The sequence below is a fragment of the Nilaparvata lugens genome, chromosome 2 (genome assembly GCF_014356525.2).
Source record: "Nilaparvata lugens isolate BPH chromosome 2, ASM1435652v1, whole genome shotgun sequence".
Taxonomy (NCBI): domain Eukaryota; kingdom Metazoa; phylum Arthropoda; class Insecta; order Hemiptera; family Delphacidae; genus Nilaparvata; species Nilaparvata lugens.
Window position 1 is genome coordinate 78,127,490 of NC_052505.1, and position 19,775 is coordinate 78,147,264.

A 19,775-nucleotide genomic window follows, 5' to 3' on the forward strand; every position below is an offset into this window, starting at 1 on the left:
TGTTGTTATTTGGACTGGAAGCAGAGGAGTAGACTGACATCAATGCTTTTCATAAAAATCCGACCAAGGATTACAAAGAATTCACAATTTTTCATGAAACCATTTTTCTATAGTATAAAGAAGTAGAAGAAGACTACAATGGCCCTGGATAGGACTTTTGACTCAAGTTTTGGTAATATTTGAACCGGGATCGGATTTCAAGCCCAGACTTTGTCAATAATTCTGTAAAAAAATTATTTCCTTCCTCTCGCACACCATTGACAATCGTTCCAATGAAGATTCACGAGAGTTCAATATTAAAATTTGATAAACTGATTAATCATGGATTTATGAATAGTCTTGGATACAGTGAAGGGTTCGCTAAGAAAATTGAGTTATAGTTTGGAATAGAAATTCAAAGGATAAGGTTTCCAAGGTAGGTTTCCTCCCTTGTAAAGGGAGGCTTAGAACTATTGTACCTGTGATCGAAGAAATAGTCTATGATGGGCGTTGGTCAAGTGCAGTCATAACCGAATGTTTTCCGTTCAATATGACACGTTATTTTCGAGATGACCAAAAATAATTTTCACTTTTCAGAGATAATAACTCATTATGACTTATTATATGAATGATATAATGATTACTTAATATATCATTCTTGATTGGTTAGAAGTGTTTTGATTTATTATATGAATGATATAATGATTACTTATTATATCATTCTTGATTGGTTAGAAGTATTTTGATCTATTGCATTAGTTCTACAACCGACAAAAGTTTTTCCTACAAGAGTAAAAGCGATCAGTTTTATTTGTGTAAGCTTCAAGAGTTCGAGCTTTGAGAGATGATGCACTTTGAGAGTTTGTTGTGATGGTGGGCCACGCATGTGTGCAATTTGTTTTGAGAAGAGCGTCTCATCTCTGAGAGCAGAGCTAGGTGCCAAAGTAAAGCATATCACACTCGCGTCGAGAGCCGGCGGCTGTTTCTTATCTTTTTGGCCCGCCAAAGCAAACATTTCTACTAATGAGGCCGCATTATTCCTCTTCTAAAAACATATTAGTGCATGCCTAAGTATTTCCATCAACAAAAACACTAGTTGCCATCCAATCACTATCATTCCAATTTCAACAAAAAGAACCCGGAAAATATTTTAACCATCGGTTCCATAACCTATATTTCTTTCAGCATTATTATTTTTGTTAGGCGATTGATCAGTAAGAGCAATAATCATATTATGTTTGAGGATTCAGATATTCTTTGCAATTAATATAGAATATTTAGGTTATAGATCAATAGAAACAATATTGTTTATTTTTAGGTTGTCGTTAGGAAATGGCCGGGAAAGCTGTAAAAAACCGCGTTTGAGGTATAAAATATTTAAGACCCGCGTCTTATAAGGTATAAGGTGAGGTGAATATCAAGTGAAGAGGCATCTGGAGTGGTTGATTACATTCGAATTGGAATATACCTAGTCTACATATTCTACATATTGATTGAATGGTTTAAAATTTATATTTTATGATAATAAATAATTTATTAGATTAATGAAATCCACATAGAAGTCCCGCTATAATCCTGTTAAAAATATTATTGAATATCATTAGAATTTGATCACTTTCAGCTTTTAACTCTTAATTCGTTCAATCAAATTCAACGCCTACAATTTTCTAGGGATGATGATGATGATGGTGATTATAATAATAAGATCGAAGATTGAGCAGGGAAAATGCTTTATTTTTATGATACTCATATGCAAAAGTGACATAGTAGAAAGTATATGTTTATTCGAATTCTATCCGTAGTAGTTGAGTAGACAGTAGAGCAATGACAAATACAGTTAATCCTTGGTGGAAGATTCGGAGGTGTCACCTGCTGATAATCAAGTTCTCCAATACCTCACGATCCAAATTTTTTCCTGAAAAATAAAATATATAGAGAGTTTTGTTGTTGTAATGAAAAATTTCAAAGCGTAATGTGTTTTTGATACAGCAAATCTCTCCTTCAGAACGCTCATTAACTATTGAATGAATTAATAATTAATGGAAGACAAAATATTATTCTATGTTGATGACGTATTTTTCTCAAACACAATAATTTCAATGAATTTTAGGAATGTGGATCTGTAACACGTATCAAGCTACCTTGGTGAATTCAAAATGAATGGGAGTTTGACCAATTATTATTAAGGAGAAGCATAAAAGGCTAAATCTTTATATATAAAAGCGACTCACTCGCAGAACTAAAAATCTACCGGACCAAAAACGTTCAAATTTTGTAGGTATGTTCAGTTGGCCCTTTAGAGGCGCATCAAGAACTGATTTGGAAAAATTTCCAAAGATACGCCCAAAATCTGCGTTTTTCCAGCGTTTTCTCAGCTTTATCGTGAACAAATGAACAGAAAATGTTCAAATTTAGTACAGAAGCTCAGCTAGGGTGTAATAATGTTGTGTTAGAAGGAATTTGCAATAACGTCAAAGATACGCCCAAAATTAGCGTTTTCCAGCGGTTTTTTGCTTTTTCTCAGCTTTATCGAGAACAAATGAACAGAAAATGTTCAAATTTACTACAGAAGCTCAGCTGGGGTATAATAATGTTGTGTTAGAAGGAATTTGAAATAACGCCAAAGATTCGCCCAAAATTAACGTTTTTCTCAGTTTTTCTGCGTTTTCTCAGTACTTTGACTTTGTGATGGAATGTCAAAGCATGCTCAAATGAAAAATTAAGGCGAGCGAAGCGAGCCCGCTGATCTTATTTTTGACGATCCAGTCGGGGGTCCAGGGGGCGGAGCCCCCTCGCTAGACGGACATGGCGAGCGAAGCGAGCCTGACGGCTAGTTTCTATTAAACTCGACTTTAATTATTCTCAAAATTTAACACAATAAAGAAGCATTTCATCTGTTTTTTTTTTAAAGTAGTGTACGTCATGATTATAACGATAATATTCATGCTTTTACAATAAGCTCACCTATAAAAATGAGAGCACTGGGGACATTCTCTTCAGGTAATTTAACTTCAATGAGGTCATAAGTATCCTGAACTGCTTGGATCATTAGAGCCGTCTCATCGTTCTCCAGTATTCTAACGATACCCTGAAACAAAACAAAAGTAATATTAGCCTAATATTTATTATCAATCTTGTAATAATCATGCTTTATCAAAGCTCTATCCAGCGGCAATGGACTGTAATACTGTAGTTCTGAGGAAATTAATTCAATGAAATTTCCAAATTAAGGCTGTGCAAAGGCTGAAAATAAACTTTTTACTCGAGATATTTTTCAAAGTTTTTTGATTTGTATATATTATCAAGCTATCAAAATGAAAAAGCTTTCTCAGGAATAATTTTTTTTCTGATCATTTCTTTTTGTGATATGAGCGCCTAAATTTTAAATTTTTGGGACAGAACTTTTCAAATTCGGTAAGAGATAAATCCATGAGATTTAGAGGATCATGGATAGAGGCTTCATGGTATTGTTGATCTAGTAAAACAAAAATTTTCTGAAAATATCAATTTTTAAGATAGTTATTCAATTTACTAAAAATAACCAAAAATAACTTTTATTAGTTGAGTTATTTTTGGTGAATTAAATAACTTTTCCAAAAAATGATATTTTCAGAAAATATCTGTTTCTCTAAATCTCATGGATTTTTAACGTACCGAATTTGAAATGTTCTGTCCCAAAAATTCAATTCAAACCTCAGTCGCTCTTATCTCAAAAAGTAATGATCGGAAAAAAATGTTTTCCTGAGAAAACTTTTTCATTTCGATAGCTTGATGATATACAAATCGAGAAACTTAAAAAATATCACGACTAGAAAGTTTATTTTCAGCCTTTGCACAGCCTTAACGGAATTAGAATGATCAACTGAAAAAAGAATTTAAATAAATAAATGAATTTATTTTATTCTTGAAATAACATAACTTAAGGGAGAATTGAAGAGTATTTAAATTTAAATGGATGATTGCTATACTAGCAAATATTGATTATTTATGAGAACAGCCCAGATTCAGTTGCAGAGCGCTGAAAAACGCATTTCTCTGAATGACTAGACGAGATAAAAGCGAACAACAAATGAATGTGTGAGACAAACATGGAAAGTCAAAACGCCGGGTGACTTTTGCGCTCACAGGAGCTGAGCAAACGGAAAACGTAGCTTTATTGATATAAACTGGCGGCCCAGCGCATAATATATCAAAGAATCAAGATAAGCGGGTGGTGTCCAAGGATATTATACAGATATATAGCTATATACTATCCTTGGATGGTGCCAGGCTTTGTGATGCGATGCAGGCTTTGAAGAATTGTGACGTCAGAGGAAAATCTGTTATTTGGAAGAGATTATTCAGATGAAAAAACGGGGATGACCAGAGCGTCAGCAACGGGAGAGGATATGGGGTAAGGTTGGCTGAATGGAATTTCGTTGATTAGGAGACCCGCATTGGCAAAACTAAGATTCAATTAGAACAGGCTGGATGTGTGTGCGTTTAAGGCGACAAAACGAATGCGGAGGGTGACCAGTGTGAGTGTTGAAGCATTCACTCACCAAAGGAGGGTGTGAAAGAGAGACGCCCAGGCCTATTGATGGTGATGATTCGGAATCAACACAGTACACGGAATTAACGCCCTCTCCTGCTTGCATCAAACAATATTGATCACATTTTAATTAAAGGATCAAAGGTTTAGCGACCTGCCTCTTGTGTTCTCTGGGTGTGAAGAGGCGTGAAGACAAACTCATGCTGTTATTGCTTCCATCAACATAGTCTACATTCTATATGAGCACTATGTTCTTTCTGAAATTTCTGATAATTGTTGTTATTAGTATTCCTACAGTAAGGTAAGCAGTGTTCAAGGGATGGTAAAACTATTGCTCAATAAAACTCCAATTCAGTACATGAAACTTACAGAAAAAGAAAGGATTACTCTTTAAAGGTATTATGGTACCTTTTCACTAGTATTGCTCTATTTATATTTACTCCCATCTCACATAAGAGAAATTGAAGGTTTGAGGGACTTCAAAAAAACACTCTGGAGTTCCTTATTGTATTGTCTCAAAAAAAATTGGCAGACTTCCTTGTTAGTTAATTTTTGCTTAATGTAGGTTATGTGAAATCTGTTGTGTTTTTGTTTGATAGATGAGTATATTAGATAAGACTTTGACATGTAATACACTGCGGGAGAGTTGCTTCCTTGATGCAGTTTCATAAGACGAATAAGTAAAGTATTTGAACAAAGAAACTGTTCAAGAATATTATCACGTACACCCTGAGTAGCTTCAGAGGTAGGTGATTGATACCCAGGTGTTGCTCCTGGATGACTTCGCTCAGTCATAATGTGGGCGGGGAAAGGAGGCAAGTCGAAGTTCCTCTTCCTTCTTCTTTGTGCCTCAGCTGGCGTGAACAGCACCTCCTGGTGCTTCTGACGGCGTGAAGGTCGCTCTCTTCTCTGATGACACCACTTTGATGTAATTTTGTATCGGCCTTACGGCCTCGGTGCCGCTCCAGTGAAGTAGGAAAAGGAAGGACAGACAGGATAGGGACGGCAGACAACGGTCCGCTGTGCCCTGGGGAGAAGGAAGAATAGGGACGGCAGACAACGGTCCGCTGTGCCCTGAGGGGATGGAAAGAATAGGGACGGCAGACAACGGTCCGCTGTGCCCTGGGGAGATGAAAGGACAGGGACGGCAGACAACGGTCCGCTGTGCCCTGGGGAAAAGGAAGAATAGGGACGGCAGACAACGGTCCGCTGTGCCCTGGGGAGAAGGAAGAATAGGGACGGCAGACAACGGTCCGCTGTGCCCTGGGGGAATGGAAGGTCAGGGACGGCAGACAACGGTCCGCTGTGCCCTGGGGAAATGGGAGGACAGGGACGGCAGACACGGTCCGCTGTGCCCTAGGGAGATGGGAGGTCAGGGACGGCAGACAACGGTCCGCTGTGCCCTGGGGAAATTGGAGGACAGGGACGGCAGACAACGGTCCGCTGTGCCCTAGGGAGATGGGAGGACAGGGACGGCAGACAACGGTCCGCTGTGCCCTGGGGGAATGGAAGGTCAGGGACGGCAGACAACGGTCCGCTGTGCCCTGGGGAGAAGGGAGGTCAGGGACGGCAGACAACGGTCCGCTGTGCCCTGGGGAAATGGGAGGACAGGGACGGCAAACAACGGTCCGCTGTGCCCTAGGGTGATGGGAGGTCAGGGACGGCAGACAACGGTCCGCTGTGCCCTGGGGAAATGGGAGGACAGGGACGGCAGACAACGGTCCGCTGTGCCTAGGGAGATGGGAGGACAGGGACGGCAGACATCGGTCCGCTGTGCCCTAGGTATATGGGAGGACAGGGACGGCAGACAACGGTCCGCTGTGCCCTAGGTAGATGGGAGGACAGGGACGGCAGACAACGGTCCGCTGTGCCCTAGGGAGATGGAAAGTTAGGGACGTACGGCAGCCAACGGGCCGCTGTACCAGGAGCAGGAAGGTTGTGAGCGGAATGCTGTGGTCTGGGGCTCGTCCGGCCTTTAAATACTCCCCCAAAGTGGAGGGGATGGAGTTGAGCCGCCGCCAGAGGCGGTGGAAATTGTCTTGATGCGCGGAAGATGGTGCACCATCGGTACCTCCCTTATCTCCGCGGTCGGCTAGCATTGCTGATAGCCGAGCGTCTTTCAATAATATTATTTATTATTTTCTCGTCACAATTTTACTTTGTGACACCCCACTCCTACTTGGGGGGGGGGGGGGTTCGGAGCCCTCTATGGCACCACCTTAAAAGGCGTGAGCCATCTAGGCATCACCTTAAGAGGTGTATGCCACTCACTATGAGCATCATCTACACCTGGTCCACAGGTACATATTTACATCGTCCATCTGGAAATTGGACTTTTATGCGTGGTCGACCTGCTCTTTTGCGCTTGCCTGTTGTTGTGTTGCGGTGGCACAGCAACAGATCCATATTTTCAGATGGGCCTGGTCTGGGATCCTGTGGGACTATCTGCTCTGTGTTGACCGTGAGATTAACATCTGACTCGACACAAGCTGGAATTCGCCTCACTGTGACCTCAACCATCTCTTTGTTATTTAAGGGTGACTCTGATCCTTTCACTATCACCCTCTGTTTTGTCGTGTGAAGCGGGGGTGTCAGTTGGTCTGTGGAGGCTGGTATCTCACCTCGAGTTATCCTCTCCATTTCGACTGCTGGGCTAGATTCCGACTTGCCATGAGGTGGCATTCGTTCCATCCTAACTTTCTCAGAGTTCAAAGTCTTTGCTCTGACAGTTGGAGCATAAATCGCGGCCTGTCGTTCAGAGTCGCTCATTCCATCACAGTGATCAACTATGTCATCCCAGGATGCTTGTCTCGGAACATATGACAACTCTGCCTTTCTATCAATCAAGGCATTGGGTTCGACTCTGTTCAAACCAACCTGCTTGAACATCCTTCTGTTCCTTCTCTTGTTGTCCGGAGATTTGGAGTCTACAGCCGCTATTGTTGGGACTTTTGTTGTCCTACTCCCCGATAAGGGTGATCGCAACATAATTGGCTGTCTTGAAGGATTCAATTGGGGAGGATCCCACTCCACCTCTCTTGTGAATGTGTGAATATTCACTCTGTTTTTACGCATAAATTCCATGCCTAATAGCAGATCTTGTTCAAGTCCTTCCATTATAGATGCCACTAGTGGAACTGTGATTTGTTCTAGGGTCACATTAGTAGTCACTTTCCCATTTAACGGGGTTGACCGTCCATCAGCTAATATTGCGCGGTGACGTGCTGGTTCTTTCCGTATCATCCCTATTTTCCGGAAGACTTCATAGACCTCGTTGCTCATATAATTAGCTTCAGCACCCGTATCTAGCAAGGCCTGACACTTTTTACCGCCGATTATTACGGCAATGAATAGTCTGTTGTCTCTTGATGACTCTTCAATCACAGGAATCCTGTGTGCTGTTCGTATCACTGCTGTCTTGTTCGGAGTTTTATTCTCCTTCTGCACATCACAGACACATTTCAGTGCTCTCTTTCCGCTCCTTTTACATGGTGGAATATCGGGACAGTGTGATCTCCAGTGCCCCGGTCTCTTGTATTGCCCACACATGGGTTCAGACTCACTAAGAGATGGTCTGTTACTAGTAGGGGTTATAACTGTCTCAACCTTGAGCCTTGTAATCTTTTTCATGTCCTCAATCATGTGAACTCTCGAATTCTGTCTATTCTGTTTCTCCTCTGCTTTTATTTGTTCATACTCCCTCGCGAATTTTTCCAATTCGTTGATACTATGAACATCTAATTGCCGAATATACAATTTGTACCGTGGGAGGAGATTCTTATACACTCTCTGTAATTTATTCTCGTCTGTGAGACCTCCTCGTCGCCTCATGAGTGTCAGTACATCTTCGAGAAATTCGTCAAACGATTCACCTTCCCTTTGCTTCCTTGCCTGTATTAAATTCTCGAGGTCCTCCTCATAGGTGAGTGGGTAGTAACGTGATCTGAAATCTATCACAAAATTGTCCCACGATTTCCACTGGTCACGACGATTACGCATCCATAGAGTGGCTTTACCAACTAGTAGCTCAGGTAGCGCGACTAGTAGTTGGTTGCCAGTGAGCCCATAGGCTTGTTGTAGCTCATCTAGCCTTTCTAAGAAGCTGGGAGCATCTGACTGGCCGTCGAATGACAGTCTCCAGCTTCTTACTTTGTCACATACCACGCCTGGGTCCATGAGTGGGGTTTGTGTTACTGTTGGTTCTGAACCCAGCTTGGGCACCTGTCGCTGAGTGGTTCTTACTTCGTTGCCTCGTGCCCCACGTTGGGCGCCAATCTATCACGTACACCCTGAGTAGCTTCAGAGGTAGGTGATTGATACCCAGGTGTTGCTCCTGGATGACTTCGCTCAGTCATAATGTGGGCGGGGAAAGGAGGCAAGTCGAAGTTCCTCTTCCTTCTTCTTTGTGCCTCAGCTGGCGTGAACAGCACCTCCTGGTGCTTCTGACGGCGTGAAGGTCGCTCTCTTCTCTGATGACACCACTTTGATGTAATTTTGTATCGGCCTTACGGCCTCGGTGCCGCTCCAGTGAAGTAGAAAAGGAAGGACAGACAGGATAGGGACGGCAGACAACGGTCCGCTGTGCCCTGGGGAGAAGGAAGAATAGGGACGGCAGACAACGGTCCACTGTGCCCTGGGGAGAAGGAAGAATAGGGACGGCAGACAACGGTCCGCTGTGCCCTGAGGGGATGGAAAGAATAGGGACGGCAGACAACGGTCCGCTGTGCCCTGGGGAGATGAAAGGACAGGGACGGCAGACAACGGTCCGCTGTGCCCTGGGGAAAAGGAAGAATAGGGATGGCAGACAACGGTCCGCTGTGCCCTGGGGAAATGGGAGGACAGGGACGGCAGACAACGGTCCGCTGTGCCCTAGGGAGATGGGAGGTCAGGGACGGCAGACAACGGTCCGCTGTGCCCTGGGGAAATGGGAGGACAGGGACGGCAGACAACGGTCCGCTGTGCCCTAGGGAGATGGGAGGACAGGGACGGCAGACAACGGTCCGCTGTGCCCTGGGGGAATGGAAGGTCAGGGACGGCAGACAACGGTCCGCTGTGCCCTGGGGAGAAGGGAGGTCAGGGACGGCAGACAACGGTCCGCTGTGCCCTGGGGAAATGGGAGGACAGGGACGGCAGACATCGGTCCGCTGTGCCCTAGGTATATGGGAGGACAGGGACGGCAGACAACGGTCCGCTGTGCCCTAGGTAGATGGGAGGACAGGGACGGCAGACAACGGTCCGCTGTGCCCTAGGGAGATGGAAAGTTAGGGACGTACGGCAGCCAACGGGCCGCTGTACCAGGAGCAGGAAGGTTGTGAGCGGAATGCTGTGGTCTGGGGCTCGTCCGGCCTTTAAATACTCCCCCAAAGTGGAGGGGATGGAGTTGAGCCGCCGCCAGAGTCGGTGGAAATTGTCTTGATGCGCGGAAGATGGTGCACCATCGGTACCTCCCTTATCTCCGCGGTCGGCTAGCATTGCTGATAGCCGAGCGTCTTTCAATAATATTATTTATTATTTTCTCGTCACAATTTTACTTTGTGACACCCCACTCCTACTTGGGGGGGGGGGGTTCGGAGCCCTCTATGGCACCACCTTAAAAGGCGTGAGCCATCTAGGCATCACCTTAAGAGGTGTATGCCACTCACTATGAGCATCATCTACACCTGGTCCACAGGTACATATTTACATCGTCCATCTGGAAATTGGACTTTTATGCGTGGTCGACCTGCTCTTTTGCGCTTGCCTGTTGTTGTGTTGTGGTGGCACAGCAACAGATCCATATTTTTAGATGGGCCTGGTCTGGGATCCTGTGGGACTATCTGCTCTGTGTTGACCGTGAGATTAACATCTGACTCGACACAAGCTGGAATTCGCCTCACTGTGACCTCAACCATCTCTTTGTTATTTAAGGGTGACTCTGATCCTTTCACTATCACCCTCTGTTTTGTCGTGTGAAGCGGGGGTGTCAGTTGGTCTGTGGAGGCTGGTATCTCACCTCGAGTTATCCTCTCCATTTCGACTGCTGGGCTAGATTCCGACTTGCCATGAGGTGGCATTCGTTCCATCCTAACTTTCTCAGAGTTCAAAGTCTTTGCTCTGACAGTTGGAGCATAAATCGCGGCCTGTCGTTCAGAGTCGCTCATTCCATCACAGTGATCAACTATGTCATCCCAGGATGCTTGTCTCGGAACATATGACAACTCTGCCTTTCTATCAATCAAGGCATTGGGTTCGACTCTGTTCAAACCAACCTGCTTGAACATCCTTCTGTTCCTTCTCTTGTTGTCCGGAGATTTGGAGTCTACAGCCGCTATTGTTGGGACTTTTGTTGTCCTACTCCCTGATAAGGGTGATCGCAACATAATTGGCTGTCTTGAAGGATTCAATTGGGGAGGATCCCACTCCACCTCTCTTGTGAATGTGTGAATATTCACTCTGTTTTTACGCATAAATTCCATGCCTAATAGCAGATCTTGTTCAAGTCCTTCCATTATAGATGCCACTAGTGGAACTGTGATTTGTTCTATGGTCACATTAGTAGTCACTTTCCCATTTAACGGGGTTGACCGTCCATCAGCTAATATTGCGCAGTGACGTGCTGGTTCTTTCCGTATCATCCCTATTTTCCGGAAGACTTCATAGACCTCGTTGCTCATATAATTAGCTTCAGCACCCGTATCTAGCAAGGCCTGACACTTTTTACCGCCGATTATTACGGCAATGAATAGTCTGTTGTCTCTTGATGACTCTTCAATCACAGGAATCCTGTGTGCTGTTCGTATCACTGCTGTCTTGTTCGGAGTTTTATTCTCCTTCTGCACATCACAGACACATTTCAGTGCTCTCTTTCCGCTCCTTTTACATGGTGGAATATCGGGACAGTGTGATCTCCAGTGCCCCGGTCTCTTGTATTGCCCACACATGGGTTCAGACTCACTAAGAGATGGTCTGTTACTAGTAGGGGTTATAACTGTCTCAACCTTGAGCCTTGTAATCTTTTTCATGTCCTCAATCATGTGAACTCTCGAATTCTGTCTATTCTGTTTCTCCTCTGCTTTTATTTGTTCATACTCCCTCGCGAATTTTTCCAATTCGTTGATACTATGAACATCTAATTGCCGAATATACAATTTGTACCGTGGGAGGAGATTCTTATACACTCTCTGTAATTTATTCTCGTCTGTGAGACCTCCTCGTCGCCTCATGAGTGTCAGTACATCTTCGAGAAATTCGTCAAACGATTCACCTTCCCTTTGCTTCCTTGCCTGTATTAAATTCTCGAGGTCCTCCTCATAGGTGAGTGGGTAGTAACGTGATCTGAAATCTATCACAAAATTGTCCCACGATTTCCACTGGTCACGACGATTACGCATCCATAGAGTGGCTTTACCAACTAGTAGCTCAGGTAGCGCGACTAGTAGTTGGTTGCCAGTGAGCCCATAGGCTTGTTGTAGCTCATCTAGCCTTTCTAAGAAGCTGGGAGCATCTGACTGGCCGTCGAATGACAGTCTCCAGCTTCTTACTTTGTCACATACCACGCCTGGGTCCATGAGTGGGGTTTGTGTTACTGTTGGTTCTGAACCCAGCTTGGGCACCTGTCGCTGAGTGGTTCTTACTTCGTTGCCTCGTGCCCCACGTTGGGCGCCAATCTATCACGTACACCCTGAGTAGCTTCAGAGGTAGGTGATTGATACCCAGGTGTTGCTCCTGGATGACTTCGCTCAGTCATAATGTGGGCGGGGAAGGAGGCAAGTCGAAGTTCCTCTTCCTTCTTCTTTGTGCCTCAGCTGGCGTGAACAGCACCTCCTGGTGCTTCTGACGGCGTGAAGGTCGCTCTCTTCTCTGATGACACCACTTTGATGTAATTTTGTATCGGCCTTACGGCCTCGGTGCCGCTCCAGTGAAGTAGGAAAAGGAAGGACAGACAGGATAGGGACGGCAGACAACGGTCCGCTGTGCCCTGGGGAGAAGGAAGAATAGGGACGGCAGACAACGGTCCACTGTGCCCTGGGGAGAAGGAAGAATAGGGACGGCAGACAACGGTCCGCTGTGCCCTGAGGGGATGGAAAGAATAGGGACGGCAGACAACGGTCCGCTGTGCCCTGGGGAGATGAAAGGACAGGGACGGCAGACAACGGTCCGCTGTGCCCTGGGGAAAAGGAAGAATAGGGACGGCAGACAACGGTCCGCTGTGCCCTGGGGAGAAGGAAGAATAGGGACGGCAGACAATGGTCCGCTGTGCCCTGGGGGAATGGAAGGTCAGGGACGGCAGACAACGGTCCGCTGTGCCCTGGGGAAATGGGAGGACAGGGACGGCAGACAACGGTCCGCTGTGCCCTAGGGAGATGGGAGGTCAGGGACGGCAGACAACGGTCCGCTGTGCCCTGGGGAAATGGGAGGACAGGGACGGCAGACAACGGTCCGCTGTGCCCTAGGGAGATGGGAGGACAGGGACGGCAGACAACGGTCCGCTGTGCCCTGGGGGAATGGAAGGTCAGGGACGGCAGACAACGGTCCGCTGTGCCCTGGGGAGAAGGGAGGTCAGGGACGGCAGACAACGGTCCGCTGTGCCCTGGGGAAATGGGAGGACAGGGACGGCAGACAACGGTCCGCTGTGCCCTAGGGTGATGGGAGGTCAGGGACGGCAGACAACGGTCCGCTGTGCCCTGGGGAAATGGGAGGACAGGGACGGCAGACAACGGTCCGCTGTGCCCTAGGGAGATGGGAGGACAGGGACGGCAGACAACGGTCCGCTGTGCCTAGGTATATGGGAGGACAGGGACGGCAGACAACGGTCCGCTGTGCCCTAGGTAGATGGGAGGACAGGGACGGCAGACAACGGTACGCTGTGCCCTAGGGAGATGGAAAGTTAGTGACGTACGGCAGCCAACGGGCCGCTGTACCAGGAGCAGGAAGGTTGTGAGCGGAATGCTGTGGTCTGGGGCTCGTCCGGCCTTTAAATACTCCCCCAAAGTGGAGGGGATGGAGTTGAGCCGCCGCCAGAGGCGGTGGAAATTGTCTTGATGCGCGGAAGATGGTGCGCCATCGGTACCTCCCTTATCTCCGCGGTCGGCTAGCATTGCTGATAGCCGAGCGTCTTTCAATAATATTATTTATTATTTTCTCGTCACAATTTTACTTTGTGACAATATCTGGTATCTGGCATTTTATGAAAATAGTTAAGGACTGAAATTTTTGTGAAATGAACAACTACAAAACTTAACTATGTGTATGTTCTGTATACAGTAAATTGTTCCAGTTCCAATCGTGAATTGTTCCATCACGTGACTAGTGCAAAATGTTCCCATGGAACGCCATTTCAAAATCGTTGGTTCAAGCTTTTGGCGCGCACAAAAGATTTGATTTACACTAAAATGTGTCGTTAACTAAAGTGCGAGATAAATTACTTTCAACATGAAGAGGAGAAACCCATTTCTCCCTCCACAGTTTGTAGCGTAGACACAGACGGACATCCTGCGCTCAATTGGATGCGCCGTGTCATTTTGCTTCATGTTCTTGTGATGAACACATCTCCGTAACATAAACAAACCAATATACCTGCTGACCAGTTCACTTCTTGGAACATTGCCAGCAATAGATGGAGGGGAGTGTTACCGCGTCGCGTTACAAAGCTCTCTCACACAGGCACAAAAGAAGGAGAATGCTGCTAGGTAGTGGGAGTGATTAGTGAAGGATAGAGCATCAGACCTCTCCGGCTTCGAGAAAGAGCCGTGTTAAAAGTAATTTATCTCGCACTTTAGCTGCGTGAATGAAGAAAGGCTGTATAACAAACCTACAGTCTAGAAAAGTGTAAATTTCTTTTATTCCATTACTCTCAAACTTTCTATCGAGAAAAATTCATTTAATGAATGGTTATCAAACATCATATTGTTGGTTATGTATTCTATGCTATGCAATGGTAAACAAACTATCAGCGCATGCGCAGAGAAGCAAGCAGACTACAATAATCGACCAATGAGAGCTCAGATAGTTGGAACCTGTTGGAACTGTACCAGGTCGGACAATTTACCACACTTCGACTGTGGGTCAGAAAGTTGGAGCTGGAACAGGATTCTGAAACAGAATCTGTCAAAATTCCTACCATGGAACGTGGTACTTTTTACTTGGTAAATTGTGAATCGGACAATTTACCACATTCCATGTACACAGAACGGGCCCTATGTGTGATTTTATCTAAATTTATTCTTTTCTCTCCCTATCATTTTGATGATGTACTTATTCAATAAATGTTTGAAATAATCTGCTATTATATTTCATCCATCAAGAAATACAGTTGCAATATTCGATTGTGGAGGAGAAAGAAGCTAACAGACAATAAGCAAATAAGCCGAGAAATAGAAAGAAAATGAGTAAATAGAGATAATACAAAATTTTTATGGATGAAGAAATAAATGAAAAAGTGAATGAATTATGAAATTATGAATTCATTCACAGTATAATCGAGTTTGAATGATCCTGGATTACAAACACTAAATTAACACAAAAATGAGCACAGAGAATCATTGAAACTATGGAAAGAAACAATTTTTAGATAATATTATTCCGCCAAATTCTAGATTTAACAATCCTGTTCACTTCTGTGAATTTATTAGTTCTATCACACAAAACCATATTATGTGATATGGTTGTATCTGTGGTTCTATATATAAACAGAATTTGAGCAATGCAGATGATCGAGCAAAGAATGCAGGATAATTTCTATATTGTTGTGTGAGTCATCGGGTTGGACAATCGTTTGATATTCAGCAAGGAGATGACAAGAAGTAATAAACGAAGAGGGACTACAACTGTAATAGAACAAGGCGGTAGAAATCGATAGCAGCGTAGACAGACCCCCTGATGTGTTTAATATCAGCGGATAATAGAGGTGCATCAGGAAGTGTAAAATGTGTGCACACGCGCAGGCAACACCCCCGATACTCAGACACCGGCGAACGGGTGCTTCAGGAATGTTTAATACTGGCCCTCGCGCTCGCCCTAGCTACCACATTCACTTTAAGCTGTCATAATTGGTTGAGTGAGAAGCATTGGTGTTATTCATGAGTAATGCTGACGACAGTTGATGTGAATCTCACTATAGCACTGCCGCTTGCTTAGCCATAATGCTGCAAAGTTTTTCTGAAGAGTGCAGAGAAGCAAGAGCCACCTTGAGGACCTGGTGTTAGTTGCAGCACTCGTCTTCAACTCACTTCCATCCCGTAAGCACGCCAACTCAACAGCAACAACCCTCAGCTGGCTGCTATCCAAAGTAATGTTCTAGTTAAATTCTTCAAAATTATTAATCCATACCTTGATTTGAAATGCTTTAACATTGAGACACGCTTGGCCTAGGTGGTGACCCGCTGTAGGTCAGTCTTAGAGCAGTTTAAATCAAAGTATAGTTACCTATTCATTAAAATAATTCATTCCAGTTAAATTCACCTTTTGTATTATCAACACTTGTCCAATGCAGATGCTTTATTCAATATTTTATCAAAATATCGTGGGAAACTATGAAAAATTACTAAAATCTATCCAGTGTTATGGAATTATTACCTCTAGTCGAATAGAAATGTTCATTTCAACTTATTGAAATTCATTGTCGAACAAAAATGATGAGAAAGCTAAAAATCCATACATTGTTCCCTAATCCCTTAATAAAATTGCTAAATTCACTCGTCGACTGGGACTTTCCAATTAAATTAATTTCCTGAAAAAAACGTTTTTAGAAGAACAAAAATCTAGTCTTCTTTAATAAAACATTTGAAAAATTCTAAAACATCTTTCTTCATTCTTTGTAATACAAAAATTGGCGATACAAACACCGATTAGAAGTAGATTTCTTGGTGGAACAATTTCACTTATTGTTACAAGCTTGTCTGTATTGACTGGATATTTTTAAGGAAACATTTCAAAGGAAAAAGGATCATCCAATGTGGTTGTACTTCCGATTTTGTTCAAAGTAGATTCAATCAAATGTTGGTGAAGAAGTTGGAATTAAATAAATGTGTGTCAAAAATGTTGTACAATTACTTCAATTGATGACATACGTATAAAAATGAAATAATGAAGAAAAATAATATCAAGAATAGTGCCAGGGAAATCAGTCCAGTTTCAAATTGGGAAAGTACAATTTCTTATTTATTATACACTAATAAATTTCATAAATCTATAGCTATTTGGTTAAAAGCCACCAATATGATCGATTTAAATTTCTATGTATTCATATATATTCGGTTAATAGCCACCAATATGATAAGGCTGAATGAAATTTGTACAAATTTTTGTAGATATTCGGTTAATATGATTGGCTGAAATTTTAAGTGTTATTGGTAGAAAAAACCTTTGAGAAGATGTCTGTAGATATTACAGTGCATACAGTATATTAATTTCAATGAACAATATAGTTCAATGGTAAGTATGCATTATTGGAATACTTCATACCACTAGGTTTCAATGAAGTGAATCCCTATTAATATTCGAGTCATTCATCATCACAATTACTATTCATAGCCGAACAACAACCATTTTAACAGCAGCAGCTAAAAGGGTGTCTGAAACACCCAAGTAATGAAAATTATAGAACCATAACAACGTGGAGGGTTTACGATGGCAGAGGGGAGTGACTTCAGCCGCCGATGACGAATTTATATTTAATAATAACAATAATATTAACGCGCAACCTCGTGCCTGGGTTTGGATGCTTCTCGTTAGAGCCCCTAAAAGCCGCGTTGGAATGTCTATAAGTCTCCCCATAACAGCAGCAGCAGCGAGAGCTGGCTTGGGGTTGTCTACGCAACATAAACGAGGTGACAGAAATATTGAATTCCTCACCAAGCAATAATACCTAATAATAGCTAATTGATAACAGCCGTTACAGCTACCGTACAAGAACAAACAGATTAGAAATAGATTAGCAATCAATGTCGATAAAACCAAATTTATTAATTTCTCTTTGCGCGCACCAAAAATTCACAATCAACCTATTATTTTCCATCTAAATAGCTGACATATGACTTATTATGCCAATGTCCTCCTATAGAGCAGGTCGAAGAGATTAAATACCTTGGTATTTTTATTGATTCAGCCTTAAATTGGAAAACACATATATCTAATCTCAAGAAAAGTATCAATACCTATCTTTGTAAATTCTATCACTTGAGAGAGCTGTGTGATACAAACACACTACGCACAGTATATTATGCCTTAATAAATTCAAAATTAGAATACGGCATTGTATGTTGGGGTGGAGCTGCAAAAGTGCACTTTAGTCCACTACACAAATTGCAAAAACATTTCATCAGACTAATACTATTCAAAAATCGAAGAGAGAATTCGTTTCCTTTATACAAGAGATTACGTATTCTCCCAATTCGCCATCTTTTTGTTTTCAAAGTCTTAAGAATTTTCTTTATGCGAAGTGGAAACGATGGATTTTTCAGGCCCAGCTTTTCTGAAAGAAGAAGACTTGACCTGGTATCAAGACTACCAAGAATAAATTTTAGCTTCTTTTCTAAATCTTTTGTATACCTAGGCCCAAAACTCTTCAACGCTATACCACATGCTGGTAGAAGATCTTAGTCCAGGCGCTGGCTTACATTGAGCATACATGAGAGAGGCAGAGAATTTGACTTCGGATTATTGTTAGGGGGTCTTTAGTGTATATGAAACTCGATGTCGTCATTTTGACCATAATTAGTATATTATGATGAGAATTATCAATTATTAAGGCTTGAGAGTTGAAAAATCGTGTTCAGCGACCGAAAATACATAAGATAGCGTTCCTGAAATACATCATTTGAATGCATAGACTAGTAGGAGCGATGCGATAGACAGGCCATTACGCGCATTAATCATGGGGGAGGACCGCGCCGCAGCGTAACAGTGCTACTTATCCCCCTCCCACCGCCGCATCTATGATCGTAACCCCCAAACCATACATATCATTGGATTCAGCAAGAAACGGCCTACAACGTTTATTGGGAGCCTTTTCCTCTAAGTCGGCTAATTACTTGAATATTCCAGAAATAACAAAAAGTCCATAATAAAAAAATACATTTTTCGAGATATTTTATTTTTTTACGGAAAAACTATGCGGTTTATCGTAAAAATGTATAGGACCACATTGAAAGCCAGTTATGTGTACATAATATTGAGAAAAAATTAAAAGCTGTACTATGAATAGTAACTGCAGGACAGGCGATTTTATAAACGCGCGTTTTTTACAACTTACCCCCCTCCCCCCAAGCTGTCGACCACCCTGGGACGTGACGACATCGAGTTTCATATACACTAAAGACCCCCTAACAATAATCCGAAGTCAAATTCTCTGCCTCTCTCATGTATGCTCAATGTAAGCCAGCGCCTGGACTATCTAGAACTTGGAAAGAATTCTCAACAATAATTAAAGACTGGCTATTCCAATATCAAGATATAGAAAACTTTTTTTCAATTCTATCCTGAAAATCATACACTGTTTCAGCTACCGGTACAATGCCATGTATTTATACTCCATAAATTTCCAAACTTTTTGTACTTTGTGATTTATATTTCCACTTAGCTCATATTTTTCTTATAAAGTTATAGTATTGTTTTAATATTACAAAATTCAACACTGCGCTTCTGCTTTGTTTTTCTAAATAAATTTTTATAGCTGTTCTTGCACATTATATGCACATTTGTACCGCAAAGGCTAAAAATAAACTATCTACTCGTGATATTTTTCAAAGTTTTTCGATTTGTATATCATCAAGCTATCAGAATGAAAACGTTTTCTCAGGAAAACATTTTTTTTCTGATCATTACTTTTTGAGATATAAGCGCCTGAAGTTTGAATTTTTGGGACAGAATATTTCAAATTCGGTAAGATATAATTCCATGTGATTTAGAGGATGGATTCTTCATGGTATTGCTGATCTAGTAAAACAATATACAAAACTGAAAATATCAATTTTTGGAAAAGTTCAACAATTTACTAAAAATAACCAAAAATAACTCAACTAAAAGTTATTTTTGGTTATTTTTAGTAAATTGAATAACTATCTTAAAAATTGATATTTTCAGAAAATAAATTATTTCAGCCTTAATTTAGGGCCTCTGACATGACTCAACGACTGCTTTTAGCTTTTAGGCATCCGGAACTGACGGTTAAGCGTGTCCATCCGAAACACGTGATACGTGATTATTGATAATGGCTGTTGTTGATTAGGAGAATAGGATACTATGAAATATTGAAATAACTGAAATTTGTTATTTACTTAGATCACTC

General features: G+C 42.6%; 1 protein-coding gene across 1 annotated transcript in view; it reads right to left on the reverse strand.

Moving 5' to 3' along the window:
* Positions 1-1,690: 1,690 nt before the first annotated feature.
* LOC111045964 (COBW domain-containing protein 1) overlaps positions 1,691-19,775 on the reverse strand; it is a 186,375-nt gene continuing 168,290 nt past the window's right edge. The window contains exons 12-13 of the mRNA XM_039421806.1: positions 2,944-3,067; positions 1,691-1,894 (exon numbers count right to left, since the gene is read on the reverse strand). Coding sequence (XP_039277740.1) covers positions 1,845-1,894; positions 2,944-3,067 — 174 coding nt within the window. The 3' untranslated portion in view covers positions 1,691-1,844. The remainder of the gene's footprint in view (positions 1,895-2,943; positions 3,068-19,775) is intronic.